The 17,097-nt window shown below is 35.6% G+C and overlaps 3 protein-coding genes across 3 annotated transcripts; all 3 read right to left on the bottom strand.

Moving 5' to 3' along the window:
- Positions 1-912: 912 nt before the first annotated feature.
- Positions 913-7,872, bottom strand: LOC103339123 (aladin). Its single transcript, XM_089042405.1, has 14 exons — positions 7,628-7,872; positions 7,469-7,524; positions 7,194-7,361; positions 6,422-6,536; positions 6,231-6,330; positions 5,952-6,131; positions 5,532-5,590; positions 4,484-4,571; positions 4,315-4,390; positions 3,805-3,904; positions 2,902-2,953; positions 1,716-1,853; positions 1,468-1,555; positions 913-1,283 (listed from the first exon to the last, which is right to left on the bottom strand). The coding sequence occupies exons 1-14, from the start codon at positions 7,683-7,685 to the stop codon at positions 1,221-1,223; spliced, it is 1,341 nt and encodes a 446-aa protein (XP_088898531.1). The 5' UTR covers positions 7,686-7,872; the 3' UTR covers positions 913-1,220.
- A 598-nt stretch (positions 7,873-8,470) lies between these two features.
- LOC103344213 (uncharacterized) lies at positions 8,471-9,860 on the bottom strand. The gene is made up of 3 exons (XM_008247836.2): positions 9,345-9,860; positions 9,010-9,241; positions 8,471-8,931 (listed from the first exon to the last, which is right to left on the bottom strand). The coding sequence occupies exons 1-3, from the start codon at positions 9,858-9,860 to the stop codon at positions 8,471-8,473; spliced, it is 1,209 nt and encodes a 402-aa protein (XP_008246058.2).
- A 103-nt stretch (positions 9,861-9,963) lies between these two features.
- On the bottom strand, positions 9,964-12,581 carry LOC107881695 (L10-interacting MYB domain-containing protein-like). Its single transcript, XM_089043003.1, has 5 exons — positions 12,404-12,581; positions 12,213-12,265; positions 11,740-11,809; positions 10,788-11,117; positions 9,964-10,687 (listed from the first exon to the last, which is right to left on the bottom strand). The coding sequence occupies exons 4-5, from the start codon at positions 11,112-11,114 to the stop codon at positions 10,136-10,138; spliced, it is 879 nt and encodes a 292-aa protein (XP_088899129.1). The 5' UTR covers positions 11,115-11,117; positions 11,740-11,809; positions 12,213-12,265; positions 12,404-12,581; the 3' UTR covers positions 9,964-10,135.
- Between the last annotated feature and the right edge of the window lie 4,516 nt (positions 12,582-17,097).

The raw sequence follows: 17,097 nt of genomic DNA, 5'->3' as shown, positions 1-17,097 counted from the left end.
GACACACAGCTTGTATGAATCGAACAAGGAAAATAAAGGGTGTCGTTTAATCGAACTTCGCGTCGTCACTTAGAGGCTTGACTCTAAAGACTTGGACTCTTTATTTCCACCAAAAGCACATTTTTAAGAAATCACTTTAAAGACTTAAAAGATTTACAATCAAGTTCTGCATATTGCCATCACAGTGACTTATCTTTTTGAAGTCGGATGTTGCTGGTATGCTAAAAAGAAGAGCTTGTATTCATTTTTGGCACATCCTTTCAATTTGAGATCGGATTCTTTCTTATTTAAATGATTTTATATCCTTGTAACATGTTTAACACATTCATAGACAGAAGACCAAAACATATCATACATATGTTACTGCTAGAAATTAAGTTGGCCACTAATTTTCAAGATGCAAGTGGCCAAAAATTGATTTGAGACTTGAGATTAATGGACAAGAAGACTTGTGAAAATTTCGGGCTTATGGGCCAAGCTTAGGGTCTCTGACATAACTTTTGTGAATAGAACTTTAATGGCCAGGCGGGCCCTACGTTAATGCATTCACATTGTTAGTCTGGTAAGTGTACTTTGAATTGAATTTCATTCACACTGCATGAACGAGATCGATGTATATATTTATGGTTGTTGCTTGGTTGATTAAAATAACACTATAACTGGAATTAATATCTCAATGGGAGAAGTCCGAATCAATTGTTCTTACACGTAATTAAAAATAATACAAAATCATATTTATTCCTACTAAGCACTCCAAATTAACTCATAATCTTCTGTAGATATTTGTGCAAGACAAAGTAACAAATCATTACTATGATTAAAAATAAAATTAAAAAAGTTAAAGTTTGACAACTTTTCTATGGGATGGGTGAAAATAAAAGAGAATTAATTTGCTTTCAGTAGTAAATGATATGATTTAAAATACTCTACAGAAAATAACATATATGGCAAACAATTGTTTCAAGTTCTTACAAATCATTTACCATAACTCAACGGTGTGGATAACTCCACACCACCAACTATTCATCCAATGGTCTATAACAGTGGGTGCATCCATGCACCAGGCCCTTTCAAATCTTATAAATTCTTATGATATAAATCCATGTGGTCCAGATTGAAAATATTTTTAGAATGCTAGTTCAACAATGTTTTGACTTTACAAAATCTGTCAGGTCTGGAAAATCCAGTGCTGGTACCGTATAGAGCAAATCAGGAACAAACTAGGGAAGAACATGGGAACGAAATATGAGAGGGTAGGTACAGCAAAATCCACTACTCCAGCACTGCAAAAGCGAGCATGAGTTAGTCCAGAATTGCATAATTTGTTTTCCAGAAATGATTGTTACTGATCATTACAATTAAAAATAAATATAACTAAAAACAAAGCATGTACAGATATGGAAATAAAATTAACAGAAAAATTCCAAGTACATGGGGAGATAAACAGAACATTTAAGTAGGACTTACCACAAAAAGCAAGGGTCCCTGTTTAAACTTGTCATAAAATGAAAATGCCAACGGCTTTGGATTGTCCCCAGGTCCTCTAATAAACCCACTGAATTCATATATGGTATAAATCATAAGTACCAGATAAATTGATATCAAGTTATATTTGTCAGCAAACAACAATATTAAATCAATGATTAGATAACAATACTCAGCATTTGGCCAAAAATGAGAACAAGAAAAAAAAAAAAAGAGTATAATCAACTCACATCAAAGATGCAGATATTAGAGGAGTCCTTCTAACATCATAAATGGCAATAAGACCTCTGTATAACTCATCACCATCTTTAAAAGATACAGCCAAACGCTCTCCTGAAGCATCCCAAGCTATCTTCTCAATGGTCTGACTGGAGGAAATAACGACTTATCAGAACTTTCTTCACGTACAAGTGGTATGTATTGCAAAATATACACACTGAGGTTTTTAACTTGCAACTGTAATTTAAAATAACAAACTATAAAGCTTTTCTGCAATTCTTAGTTTGAGGATTGTTTAGTCTGATCAATCCTCATGGAGAATTTTAGTAGCGTCCCCGTCCCATGTGAAGCAGAAAGCACAAGGCAGGAACATAATTATGAACAAGAGAGGAACAGAAAAAGAATGTAAATTGGAATTTTATATATCTACTTATTTACTTATGGATAAAATCAGGCAATATGGATGGCTTCATCATGTCGGCTTTAGTAACTTTTTCTTCTTCTTTCCTTTTCAGTTTTTCTTCTGTTTTCAGAAGGCAAGAGTAGCAAATGGATTGGCTTTGGGTACTCCTACATGGCAGCACAGAGCACTGTAATGGTATTGCAAGGGATGGTAAAGATGATGAATGGATGATCACTAAAGATGGCAGCAGTGGTTATTTGAGGGTTGGGGGGTGTGTTGTTTCAGTGGTTTATTGGCTTGTTCCTCCCGGTTAGTTTGGGAGGGGTTGGTGTTGTTTGTTTCTTTTTGTGTTGTTGTTCTTCTTCGGTTGTGGTTGCCTTATCCACCTCCGTGTTCTTTTGCTTAATAAATTTCGTTTCTTCTCAAAAAAAATTGTTGCATGCATTATAAGCACTCCAGAAAAGAAATGTTGAGAAACTAACTTCACCAGAGACCACCAAATAAAGGCCGATGGTCGTGCTACTAGACAGTCTAGAAATTACGGCAAATTACCATGGATACTATTAAAAAAAAAAAATTAAGAAATCCAATTAGCTCACTTCCAGAAACCAACTTATCAAGAAATCATGCCAAATAAAAATGTCTTTTGCAATTAACTCTTAACTCTGTTAAAGCAACAATATAATACAGTTCTGATAAAGAAACCCCATTAAATGACAAATGGTTGATCAAACACTCATAGGGCAATCAAAATATAGAGAATATTAAAACAGCAACAAAAGATTACTGTTTACCTGTTTGTTAAGGACATAATCTCTGGTAGCTCAACAGGTAATAAGTGCGCATCTGAAAGTTACAATCATGACTTTACCAGTAAGAATCGAAATACATTTTTCAATTGCTTCTCAAAAACTGTTATCCATCATGACACTATTGACATTCATTTGAAAATCAAATTTTGCAAGTTCTTTTAACCATTGCATCACTGATCTGTAAAAAGGATCAGTGTGTACACGGAAATACTTCCTTAGAAAAAATATCAGTACATATGAAACGTCCAAAGTGCGCACTGCAAACACTAAGGAAATGTATTCAGACAATTTTCGCTCTTTTGAAAGAAAGCTAAAATAGGTAATCCCTTGAGAATCTTGTGTGTTTCACATCATAGGTGCAAATTCAATAATCAGGTTGAAATCAACGAGAAAATTTATAGGCAAGAAATCAGACTACTTATTGTTTTCTACTAAAGTCATTGAATAATGCCATAAAATTTCACGTTTCAACAGAAAACCAAATGAGATAGTGCTATTGCATTAGATACTTTAGTCAATGTATGCAATTTACAGCCTGTTTGCTTAGTTAAGGGCCGACTCTAATTGTCTATTATAAGGGAAGTTGCAGGAATACTTGGAAGGGCATTTCTAGAGGATACGACGCTTTTCAGAGCTGCTGTAAATTGGTAGTTGGGAGAAGCGGTTAATGTGAGATTCTGGGAGGATATTTGGTCATGGGGAGAGTTCTTTGGCAGATACTTTTCCAAGATTATATAGGTTATCAAGTTATCATGGAATGTCTATTGCAAATTGTACAAATCCAGATTTGTTCCCTTACAGTTGGGATTTTGGTTTTAGGAGGAATCCAAAAGGCACTATATGTCAACGGACTCAAACATAAAACTTGTAAGTAAGCTCGCTTACCAAGTGATGGAGGCTTCGAAGCGAAGTGAATGGAACCCAATGTTGAAGATTTAGAGAAAGCAAGAAGTATCATATGCCCATCAGGATCCCATGATGCTCCCTATAAGAGGACACAACGAGTATAAAAAATATATTAAAATAAGTGAAATTTCCAATCAATATAGAACTTTCTGTTCAATTAAATCCGAATGTGCTTTTAAATGAGCTTGATGAGTGAGGGATTAACATATGGTGGAGATGGATCGAGAGAGAGAGAGTGAGGAAGAGAGAGAGCGAGGAGAGAGAGGGGGTACAGAGTTTTGAGAGGTGTAAAAGGCCGGGTAGTCTAAACTTTGAGAAACTTGGAGGGATTCTTGAAGTGAGCATTTTAATATGCAACACATAATGACGGGAAAAATTCCATAGGCTGACAGCTGAATCATCAAAATGTTTTTTTTTTAGCTACATGGGTCATCACTTTAAATAAAAATTCTATGCATCAACAAATTATGAACATTCATTTTTCTTTACCTTGACGAAGCCACTAGTTGAAGACCATGGTTCAGATGTCCATGTGTTTGTCTCCCAGAGATAAAATGTTCCATCACTGTAAAAGAACAGAATGATCATCTTATGAACCAGCTTCAACTAAGAGCGGGACAAACCAAATCAAAGTGCAATTACTCGAAGAAGAAAGTACAATTTTGCTGAGAAAAAGTAATCTCCAGTTGGCGACCACTTCAGCATTGATATGCCACCTAGTCCTCGTCTAATGGGTGTCCCAAGCCCTGATAAAGCAAATACAAAAAATGAAATCATATGTTCCAAAAGTAGAGTTTACTTTTTCTGCTTCAAAAAAGTTAGACAATCTCATCACTCATCAAAAAAATAAAAATTAATAGATTTTGGATAGAGGGGTGCAGTAGAGAAAGAAACACAAATATTAACTCAATAATGCTAGAGTCTGCTCAAGCATAAGCAGCTTTTAGAAAGAGCTTTCTAAAATAATTTTGAAAGCACTTAAAACACAGCAAAAAGCACATGAAAAAGCACCTCAGTAAAATATACCAAACCACAATTCATTGCTTCTTAAAAGGAAAGCAAAGAAAACACTATCAATATTTGTATAATATTTCATTGCCTGCTCAAGCACAAGTAGCTTATAGAAAGCACTTCCTAAATTTTTATTTTTTTTTCAAAAGCATCTAAAATACAAGCAAAAGCACCTTGGTAAAATATACCAATTCAAAATTCATTATTGAAAAGAAAATCACATGCAAGTTGTTACAAAGCAATCATGAATGGAGCCCTTATCTTCTCATTGTTTTTTTCCCAATCTTCACAGTACATACCAAATCATTCATAAAAAAAGGATTAATTAATAGTTCTCAGAAACCAACATCAGTTCTACAACGGTATATGCAACTCAAGTGACAAATACTTTGAGGTTGCTGTTAAGTAAAGTGTAAGTAAGATCAAGTTATTTGGACAAACAAAACTAGAATGGTTGTGGTAATTTAGTAATTAACATGCTAATGATGATAAGCAAACATCAATTTTAACATGCAAAAAAACAAGAAACAATGTCTGGTGGTAATGTAGTAATTAACATGCTAACGATGATAAGCAAACATACAAGCTTTAACATGCAGAAAACATAACACAATGTCAAGCAATAGCCAACAAAGTCACCAGAAAACTAGAGAACACATTACGAGTGGAAGTAGCAGGTAATATATGATCAATACCTTGAGCAACATCCCATATGGTAAATGACGAGCTCTCATAAGAGCCAGATGCCAAATATGTAAATACACGTCAAGGAAATCACATATAGCACTACTGAACAAAACTGAAGGTGAAAACAAAGGCTCTTTTTCAATACAAAGAAAACAGGGCCTTTGTTACTACTTGAGACAAAATCCTATATTATCCTTCCTAGTATATAGAAAGAAAATTGATGTCATTCGATAATACTATAGAGCACGTAAATTTATGTGGACTACTGCAACAAAATGCAAAAGGTAAACAAAAGCGAAAAAGTTTTCTCAAATTTTTTAATAATCATATGTAGATGACAGTGATAAATTGCAAGAAAGCCTATATTTTCATGCAGAGTCTCATCAATTTAACATAATTGAAAACCAGAACAGAGATTGTTTGGATATCTTCCATCGGGACTCCATGACAGTGCACTAATCTGTTCCCCATTATGACTTCGAAGAAAATCCACCAAAGTATATCGGACTCCAGAACCTCTAGAGAGAGTTCCCAAGAACGAAGAAGCACCAGATCTGACAGAGGCTGCACTTCCGGGGAAAGAAGCAGCCCAAATGCAAATTCCACCACTGAAATTAAATCCCATGCAATGAGAGAAAATCAGACTTACAATCATATAGCCCATCTAAATACATAAAATGTAGATATGCAGAAACTATGATACTTGCTTGCATGCTACTGAAAGTTGTCTTCCACCATTTGGCCTCCACTCAAGTACCTTGACCTCTCTCTGGGACTCATTAGCCAAAATGCACGGCTCCTTCCCCTCTGTTGAAGTATAAATTGTATTGGCAAGCCAACGAAGATAGCAGAGAAACAACTTATACAGTTGAAACCACTAACTAGTAAAGCATCTAACCTGAATCCTCAAAATCACGAACTATAACTTGATTTGGGCCAGATATAAATGCTATAATATGTTTATGTTGGTGCCAGCTGACTCCTTGAAGATCAACTTCTGGTAACAAGTTTACCTACAAGTTCAGTTAGTAAGGACCTAGATTTAAGAATCCTTTTACCACTTTCTCATCTAGAAGTCTTTATGCACTTTCTTCATAACTGTTGTCTCTCATATCAACCTTGTTGCTGCTTAACTACTAACAACAAGCTAAGCAATCAGAGCTAAACAAGGGTTGCCAATACACTGATAAGATAATGTAAACTACTTATGGCAACATGGACTCAAGGCCATAACTCTACAGTTTCATGATACATGCAGGACATGGCATTTAAAACTTTATTATCTTTCTGAATAATTAGGGTGAATTTGTAATTTATGTGTCATATCTACATTCAACGACTTTTGAGGGGCACATGTCTTGACAATAATGGGCGGCTGAAACGTGGCACAAACAGAGATGATTCTTCAACAAATATTGGATGCCATGAAACAGAAGTCGAACCAAATATTGGGTTAGCATTACTGCTACTCCGCTCAGATTATTGGTTTGTCTTGCCCAATAAATCTCATACTCAACATGGTATTTGAATGCTTAATTAGATAATGCCTAACTCAACTCCCATTGTAAGGTAATGACTCTTCCAAAAGGGCCACATGCAAAAATACACACACAAATGGAAAAAAGTTCAACTGGGTGATTAGTAAATACAGAAAAGAAAATGCAACACACATGATTAGGATGGAAGAGAGGTGTGAGAGAGCGGTTGAGGATCCCCTGCAAAGTTTGTAGAAATCCCTTTGTTGGAGCTGTTGTTGCAACTTGTTGGTCGTCCTGCTCGGGGCTCGGTGGCCGCGCCAGCTGATCCGACTGAAACGGAACCGGACTGAATACCATTCCCTACACAAAAATTTCACATACACCCCCAAATTCCAATGCCACATGAACACGATCAATAATGTACAATGTATTTAAGAACTGAATTTGAAAAAAGATTCACTACTCACAAGAATCTTTCCATAAGTGTCCTTGGCTACATCATCGGAGAGGCTCTCAGCAGTGACTGCAAATTATATGCATATATAATATGAATATCAATTTACATATAAAACACGTAGAGAGAGAGAGAGAGAGAGAGAGAGAGAGAGAGAGAGGTTTGTTCATACTGAGGTCGCGATTGATTTCGCATATGGAGACAGAACCAGGATGAGGAAAGGAAGGCATTTCTTCCTTGTGTTGGAGTTTGGCGACGACTAGGGTTTCGTCGTGCCTCTTCTGTGCTCACACTTCTTCCCACTTGTGAAAATGCTCAAGCTCAACTCAGGTCAGTTCCTCAATCGAATTTACCAAATTATATTGTAACGGGCGACTCTTTTCTGCCCTCCGAAGATTTTTTATTTTTATTTTCAAATAAATCCTCTGTGCGTAGCTTTCTAGCGGTTTTTAGATTTTAATTTTTAATCCCTCTATCGACATCTGCCCTCCCGCTCAATCTGTGCAGGCTGTGAAATTTTAGCGTCTGTAGCGTTTTGAGAAGCGTTTTGAGAATGTTTCGTAGAATGAAAACGAGAAAATGAAAACGCATTTTCAGAGAACAAAAACGCGTCTGGTAGCTTAGTTAAAAACTGTTTTCAAAGAACAAAAACAGTGAAAATGCGTCTGGCAGTAATTTGTGAAAATGACAAAAAATAGTGAATATGCGTTCGGTAAGAGGATTTTATTTTATTTTTTAAACTAACATTTTCACACATTTATGTATGTAATTAGTCCAACACCTTTTTTATTATGCACACCAAACATGTTTTTCTCGTTTGATCTATTTTACTAAAATTAAAGAGCTTGGATTAAGTTAGATTTAAGAAAAAGTGATATATCTATGCATTTGGCTTAGTTTAAATTAGTCGATTGAAACATTCATTGGCTTCTAGACCAAATATTACAAAAACTTGTTCATTGACACACAAGAAAAAAATTAATAATAATAAAAATTAAAAATTACAATAATATAATCAAGAGCCTTGGGTGAAATCACGCCACAAATCTTGTGCAATCTTATCTCTAATGTTGGTCATTTGTGCAATATTTTCCGGAGACATATCTAAATTTGGTGTAGCCATATCTTCACCCTCAACAATGATGTCTTCTACTTGAAACTCTTCGAACAACCTATCACGACGTGCTTCTCTTCGGATAAAATTATGTAACACACAACATGCAATGGGGATACGTCGTTGCCTACGTGGAGGATAATTGGGCATCAATTTCAAAATTGGAAAACGAGCTTTCAACACACCAAAACACCGCTCAATTATATTACGTAATGAAGAATGCCTATAATTGAATAATTCTATAGGACCTCTTGGTGCTCGACGCGGTCCCCTATAATCACGCAAATGATATCTCTCACCTCGGTAAGGTGCCAAGAATCCAGGCATATTTGTATACCCAGCATCCACAACATAGTAATATCCTGTTAATTAATTCGTTATTTGAATGTGATAATAATGTTAGTAATAAATTCAATTTAATTTTTTATATTTATTCATACCTTCCTCTGGAAAAGGAAATTCATTCTCTGGCCTCAACACTGCATCTGTGAACACTCTAGAATCATTTGCAGTCCCTTCCCATCCGGTGTAAACAAATGTGAACATCATATCGAAAGAGCATGCGCACATAACATTTTGAGTAATAAGAACCTTTCTACCACGGTATGAGGTTTGTTTTTGTGCTGGTGCCCAAGCAGCAACATGTGTCCCGTCAATTGCACCAATACACTTCTACAATATATTGAAAAGTTACTATGTTAAATAATAAAAATAACTAAATGATATATATAGTATCATGTGATCAATTGCAAAATAAAACAAAATATTTCCTCACCTCAAAATAAGGATAATACTTTGGGCTATTCAAGATTTCGGGCGGTGTTTCCCCTCTACTACTTGGGCGTATAATACGTGGTGATAATCCACATAATGCTGTCAACACACGCTTAAATTGTCTGTGAATTGTGTCTTTAGATCGTTGAAAACGCTCAGCCGCAACTCGCATTCGAATACTATGAGAAACTATAAATAAGAAAATACCAACTGCTTCTTGAATACCCACATGTCTATCATGGTGTAAAAGATCTAAAGTCTCAAGGGTTTGACATAACCTTAAAAATACATGTTTGTCCATGCGAAATGAGTCATATATTCTATCCGGATTTCCATTTAACAACTCTTGAACATATTCATGCCCCGATAAAACTGAATTATGGCAAGGAGTCCTATCAACATATGATTGCCAATATTCATAAATATTCATACATATTAGCATATGATGTGCCATTTCTTCAAGTTCTTCCATATCTGAATCACTATCTGAGTTATTGTCTCCATTACTAGTAGACATGTCTAATACCTTCAAATATTCAAATGAAGTAATCATCACTAACATTGAAACAATAATAACATATCCACAACCATACTATTCAAATATAAAAGAACACAAGGACTATCCATTAATATAATAACATATCAAAGATATTCATAAACTCAAATAACACATAATCCATAAACTCAAATAACACATAATCCATAACATATAAAAGAAATTCATAAACTAAAAAACATATAAAAGAAATTCATAATCTCAACTAAAGAGAAACCACAATCATACTAGTATTCCTAAAGACTAGCTAACCAAGATCTCCTCCTAGCATCCGACATTGTAACAAATATTTTTCTCCATTCAATAAGCACAATTTTTTCTAGCATCTTGTTGAATGTGTCATTATCAATATCTCCCATTTCTTCAACAATTCCAATGCATTCTTCAATAGAATACATCTCCTTGGAGGTGCTAGATGCCTCAACACTCTTTTCCTTTTGAATTGTTTGCAATCTTTGACTCATAACTTCACTGCAAACCTCCAAATAGGATTCCATTTTATCCCATTTCTTTGAACGACGCTCAGGTGGGGTAGTAGTTACACTCTTTCTTTTTCCTTTACCATGATCAGTTTCTAGGTTAAAACCATCATCATCCAAGTCAACATCAATATGAACACCAGTGTTAAGGAAATTGTTCTCTAACTCACGCTCCTCATCTGAGTTAGGAGGAAGTTGATTAGAGGCATAACGCAACTGACCGGTTGCAGTAGTGGTGTTGAATATCTCCCCTAAAAGCTGATAGTGCACTAAACCTTGAGTACGATATTGCTTCGCTCTTGGCTTACTCTACAAACCATGACAAATATTATACTCAGACATCATAAGCAATTCACTTAAGTATGTGAAGTGAAGTGAAAAAAAAAACTTAAATAAAGGCTTGGTATACCTTAATGTAACTAGCCCAAACATCCTCTGAGGCTGTGACTGTGTTAGCATTAGGATCCCACCCAAATCCAGTATGCTCAATTAGGTCCGAGAACTCACGATGTGCAATTCGCAACCTATTAAACTTAGACTTAAGTTGCTTAACAGTGCATTTTTTTCCACATTTTGCTAACAACTCCTCGCTTATTTCAGACCAAACTTTCGTTTTAAAGGTTGATGCTTGCAAGTCACCCTTCTTCACATGATCATGCAATATATGTATAAAAAACTCTTCATGTTTGGAAGGCCATTGTACTTTTTCCTCACCATCAACATTCTTAGGAGCCATATCCTTGTAAAGAAAAAACAATTAAGACAATCCAATAATTTATTGCATTTAAGAACATCGCACATATCATCACCACATATATGAATCACATATTTATGAATAAGAAAGCATATCCTTTAAATAAATAAATACAAAGAAAAATTCAATATGAAAACATATATTGTCCTTGCTCCAGTGGTACATTTTTTGCATAAAAAATATGAACATTTTGGTGTTACCTATCCTTAAATCAAATTGTGAATTATGTTTCCACTCAATTGAGTTTGCTGACTTGGCGTGGAGTATAGGGAACATGAACTAGCCAATTATTATTGGTTTATGGGATTAGTCTGTTGATTGTTAGGCTATATTTTGTGGCCATTAATTTGGTTCAATTATGCTCTATTTCTCTCTCTAACACATACACAAACACAAAACACAAAAGTGCATATAAAAGTTCATCTTTTATCACTATTCTGATTTCAATTACAGGTATGAGCAATTACAAAATCCAACTCAAAATTTTGAAAACCATTATCAAAGATCCCAAAATTAAGCACAAAAAAGAACCCATTTAAGAACATTACAAAGCTAAATTGCCCAAATGAATAATGAAACACCAAAGAGAAGAAAACAGAGGAATTACCTCAGTCAATGTGAGGTTTTTGTCGTTGTTCTTCTGCTCTGTTATCGCTTCAGCTCCTTCCAAAAGTAAACTGAAAAACAGACCACCATATACAAAACCCAACTCAAAACTATGAAAATCATTATCAAAGATCCCAAAAAAATACACTACAAGATATATCTCCATTAATAATGGCATAAAGCCAAGGGCTTTGGTATCCATTATCATGCGATTTTTTAAAGCAATTATCATGCCATAATTTCATTATATCAACTCGTGAGTTTGCTTCCTTTGCAAAAAAATTATCATGCCATAATTTCATTATATCAACTCGTGGGTTTGCCCACCATATACAAAACCCAACTCAAAACTATGAAAATCATTATCAAAGATCCCAAAATTAAGCACAACAAGGAACCCAATTGAGAAAATTATAAAGCTAAATTGCCCAAATAAATAATGAAGCACCAATGAGAAGAAAAACGAGGAATTACCTCAGTTAATGTGAGGTATGCGTCACTCTTCTTCTTCTTCTTCTTCTTCTTCCCTGTAATTTTTAGATGTATAAGAAACCTAATTTACAGAATACAACTTTTATTTTTAGAACAGCCATGAACAAAAAACCCTAGATCTAAAGGCACAAAATACCCAAAGCTAGAGAAAGAGGAAAAATATAGAAAATTACCAAGATCTTCCAAGAGCAGCTGTGGTCTGTGGTGATGGAGCAATCAGACAGAACAAAATGCCTTAGTGGTGAAGAGGGGAAGAGAGACTATTGCCAAAAAGAGGAGTGAGCCAAGCCAGAGAGAAGAGTGGTCAAGAAAGGGGGAAAGAAGAGAAGGGTGAGCGAGGAGGAGAGAAGAACGATTGATAGGGAGAGAAAATTGAGAGAGAGATTGAGCGAAGTCTGTTTTGAGCGTTTGTTTTCTGGGAGAACAAAAACATCTTTTTCTGTTTTGTAGAAGTAAATGTGAAGTCCAACTCATTTTATGAAAACGTTTTTGATGTTTTCTATTTTTATTTACGAACATGTTTTTGCTCTGTTTTTTTTTAAAAACAAAACGGGCCTTTAAAACATAAACGAATAGGCCCTTATGTTTTTGAGATTTTTTTAATGGTTTTTTTTTTTTTTTTGGGCTAAAGTTAACAAGGTGAGGAAAACTCACACACATGTGGGCCTCATCATTTGACCTGTGGGCTCATGGGTGATAGGGCCTGTCCGCCCATTATGGCTTTGAGATGCCCGCCGCCTTGGGCTAGGCTAGGCTTGAGTGTCAAGTCCACCCGCCCAATTAAGCTCAAGAAAGCTCGGTCTGCCCGTTGAGGCCCGAGTCATGGGTCGGCCTGTTGAGGCCCGGCCCGATGGGCTTTCTTGCTCGGGCCATGGGTCGGGCTGGGCTTTGAATTTTCTAAAAATTCAGCCCGCCTTGGCCCTATATTTTCTCTCTCCTTTTTAAAGTCCAGCCCGGCCCATTGACGAGCCATACACACATGTATGATTTTCAACTGTTTTACCTCCTCCCTTGGATTTAACCCTCCGAACTAAAAAATCAGCTAATTTTGCACTTGAATTTATTAAAACAACTAATTTAGCCCTTGCTATTAATTTTTTCAAATTTCATCCACTTTTTCATTCAAAAAATCAAGTGATTTACTTTTATTATTATTATTATTATTAAAAACTAAAATAGTTAGGGAAAAAAAAGTGATACTCTCTCTCCTCGTTATTTGGGTTGGGTCCCAAGCAACAAACACCCTCAAAACTCAGCCTCCAATGTGAATTTTCCGGCGACACCCAGCATCCTCCCTCTAAAACCCTAACCCCTAGAAACCCAGAGCACCACCGAAGAAGCCATGCCTCCAAAGTTCAAACCATCTCAGGTGGTCGATGTCTTAAGAACCCAAAATGCATGCAATTCAAAATTGGAACCAGCCAATTCCATAAAAACCCAAAAAAAAAATTATTAAAAAAAACTCAAAAACAACCTCTAAATACAGTATAATGGGTACTAATTGTTTGAACACAAAACTAGCAATATTTTGACACATTTGGATTTTGGTCTTTGTATAATGTTCATTCCTCAATGAATTAATCAGAGATTTCAGTGATATGTATCTTTCGTTTGAAGTTATGAGTTACTTGTTGAAAAGCTTCGTGATTTAGAAGCTTATAAAGTGTTCTGTCAAGACCTTGAGGACGCTAACATTGAAATGTGATGAAACACAAAGTGCTAATGCGAAATAGCTAGAAATTACATGAGACGCTCAAAGAGAATAAGTCTTTGATAATAGAAAGTGTATAGCTCTATTTGACATTACAATTGAAAATCTTAATAATTGATTATCCCCACAGAAGCCTACAGACCCTTATTTAAGCTAAAACAAAAGCTAATGAAAGGACTCAACTATTAACTACGATACATGTATCATACTAGAAACCACATGGAACTGAATTTATTCCCTTGCACCACCCAAGACTTCTCGACTTTCCAATTACCCAATAATGGATCAGTCATTAAACATCTCCCTTAATGCACTGCATCATACTCCCCTCGTGAGAAGAAACTCGCCCTCGAGTTTGAATCGAATTCGCCAAGATATTCAGACAAGTCTTGCACATTAAAAGTAGGATGGGTACAATAGTCGAAGGTAGCTCGATTTTGTAAGCATTGTCATTGATCTTTTCCAAAATTCGACATCGACCAATTTTCTTTTCCTTCAATTTATTATAAGCGTCAGATGGAAAACGCTCTTTTTTCAAATAAATGTAAGAAGGTTTATTACATTAAACCTACTAAAGTGATCTTCTAATCAAATTAGGATTACAAAGACTTATTGTTTATTAGGAACTCAAAACCTATCTCGATTAGGCAAGCCTCAAACAGTGTTCAATAAGAATAATGAAGGCTTAAGGGTTCCTAGTTCTACAAGGATTGGAATGGATTAATCCTATAGCATGAAGGATATCTCTAAGTGTTTCTTGATGGGCAAGACACTTAGAGAGATGCATATAAATAGAAGGCTCCCTCCTAGATCCGAATAACACAACACAGCTAAACAGAAATTCACCCATCGAGTTATAGCTATAAGAATCGGATTCTCGGAGAAGAACTTCTATTCCTTGCACTGCCAATCTGTTCCAGCATCATCCACCCTTGCGCCAACACCATGTCAGACTCAGGTTAGTGTTAAACATGTTATGGCTTTAAGGAATTAACATGTGGTATCAGAGCGTTATATCATGTTATACCTAACAAAACTCGTGCAGGAAAATTGAGAATAAATAACTGACAGTTTTAAGTTATAAAGTATGAACATGATAACAGTATAAAGTATGAACTTTATCATGTTCTTAAAGTTTTCTACAGATCATTGCTTACAGTTCTTGTGCCGTGATTGAGTAAGCCAAAGCGACTCAACCATTGCATGATCACTATATTCAAGGTTTATGATCAGAATTTGCACCATGATGCAAAACATGTCGAAAGGCTTTCTGTCCAAAGATGTCAGCAGTTTGATATGTCTTGCATCATGGTGGATCGACATGGAACATGGATAGATATGGATTAGTGAAAGGTTTTCTTCTGTCTAAAGATGTAGAAGATCTTTTGCTCAGGAAATCCACATCTACTCGTTTTCCAGTGTCAATAAGCATGCTTGAATCATTGTCCAAAGATGTGATTAAGTATGTTTGATTAAAGTTCTGGGGAAATTTATATATAGAGTGCTTATCTTGTTTTAAACATGTACAGTCAATCATAACTCGATTTGAACTCTCACTGGCTCAAATTATAAGAAATGGAGAGAAGATGTGGAAATTGCTCTTGGACTTCTGGATTATGAGATGGTTCTTCTTGATGAAGCTCTATCAGCACCTGCGATTAATGCATCTGCTGAGACTAAGACTAAATATGCAAAGTGGATTAAGGCCAACAAAATGGCAATTCTGATCATGAGGAGGTCTATTTCAGAAGAGGTCAGAGGCAGTATTATTGAAACTGAGAGTGCTAAGCTATTCATGGAAGCTATTGCAGAAAACTTCCAAGGATCCAAGAAAGCTGAAATTGGTACACTCATGAGCCAGCTGACTGATAGATATGAAATACAATGGAGAAGGCTGCATAAGAACTCATATTCTGAACATGGTTGAGATAGGAAACAAGCTGAAGGCTCTAAAAGTCCATGTGGATGAAACCATGATGGTGCACTTTGCTATTAATTCTCTACCTAGCATTTTTAGACAACTGAAAACTACTTATATTGCTCAGAAGGAGATATGGTCACTGTTTGATTTGATAGGTATATGTGTGCAGGAAGAACAAAGTATCGAAAGGACAAAGGAAAAGAACAAGTGTATTTGGTGCAGGATACTAAGTTTAAACCAAAGGAATGGACCAAAAACAAGAACACAGATAAGCGAGCAAAGGAAAGATGAGTGCGCAAAGGGCACGGGTCCGATGGGTTTGAAGTGTTTCTTCTGCAAGAAATTTGGACATTTAAAGAGAGATTGCAGAAGATACAAGCGCTGGTTGGACAAACAAAAGGGAAAAGGTAAGCATGAAAATGTCTCTGTGGTTTATGAATCTAATACAGTTGAAGTTTTATCTAATTCATGGTGGTTAGACAAGTGGTGCAACTTGAGTTCATGTGACTAACTCTTTGCAGGGATTCAAAACAAAGAGGGTGCCAAACAAGGATGACTTGAAGGTGTTCGTGGGAAATGGAGAAAGAGTTAGAGTAGATTTTGTTGGTTTAGCTAGTCTTGAGTTGGAGTCAGGTTTTATTTTGGAATTAGTTGATGTCGTTTATGTTCCTTCTATGACAAGGAATTTGTTATCGCTAGCAAGCTTGTAAAATCAAACTTACAGTTTGATTTTGATGAGTCTGGTTTCTCCATTTTCAGAAATAAAAGTTTTATTGGTAATGGATTATTGATCGATGGAATGTTTCGTTTGAATTGCAAATTACCAAATCAAAGTACAGAGATGATAAATGTGTTAAGTTCAAAACAGCCTTGTAATGCAGAATCTTTCACACTATGGCATAAGAGACTTGGACATGTCTCGAAAGAAAGAATGAATCTTCTATGCAAAGAATCAATTCTCCCACCACTTAATCACCATGAACAAGATAAAACATGCATTGAATGTGCAAAAGGAAAGCTAACAAATCTCAGAAAGAAAGGGGCAATAAGAAGTGAGAAACTACTTGAGATAATACACACAGATATCTGCGGAACCTTTTCCAGTTAATACACATGATGGTTTCAGTTATTTTATTACTTTTACAGATGATTTTTCAAGATATGGATATGTGTATCTGATAACAGAAAAATCCAAAGCATTGAAATGTTTAAAATCTACAAGGCAGAAGTGGAAA

This window comes from Prunus mume, linkage group LG8 (assembly GCF_029339155.1).
Source record: "Prunus mume cultivar Tortuosa linkage group LG8, ASM2933915v1, whole genome shotgun sequence".
NCBI lineage: Eukaryota > Viridiplantae > Streptophyta > Magnoliopsida > Rosales > Rosaceae > Prunus > Prunus mume.
Note: the sequence above shows the minus strand (reverse complement) of the source record. Positions and strands in the feature narration are given on the sequence as shown.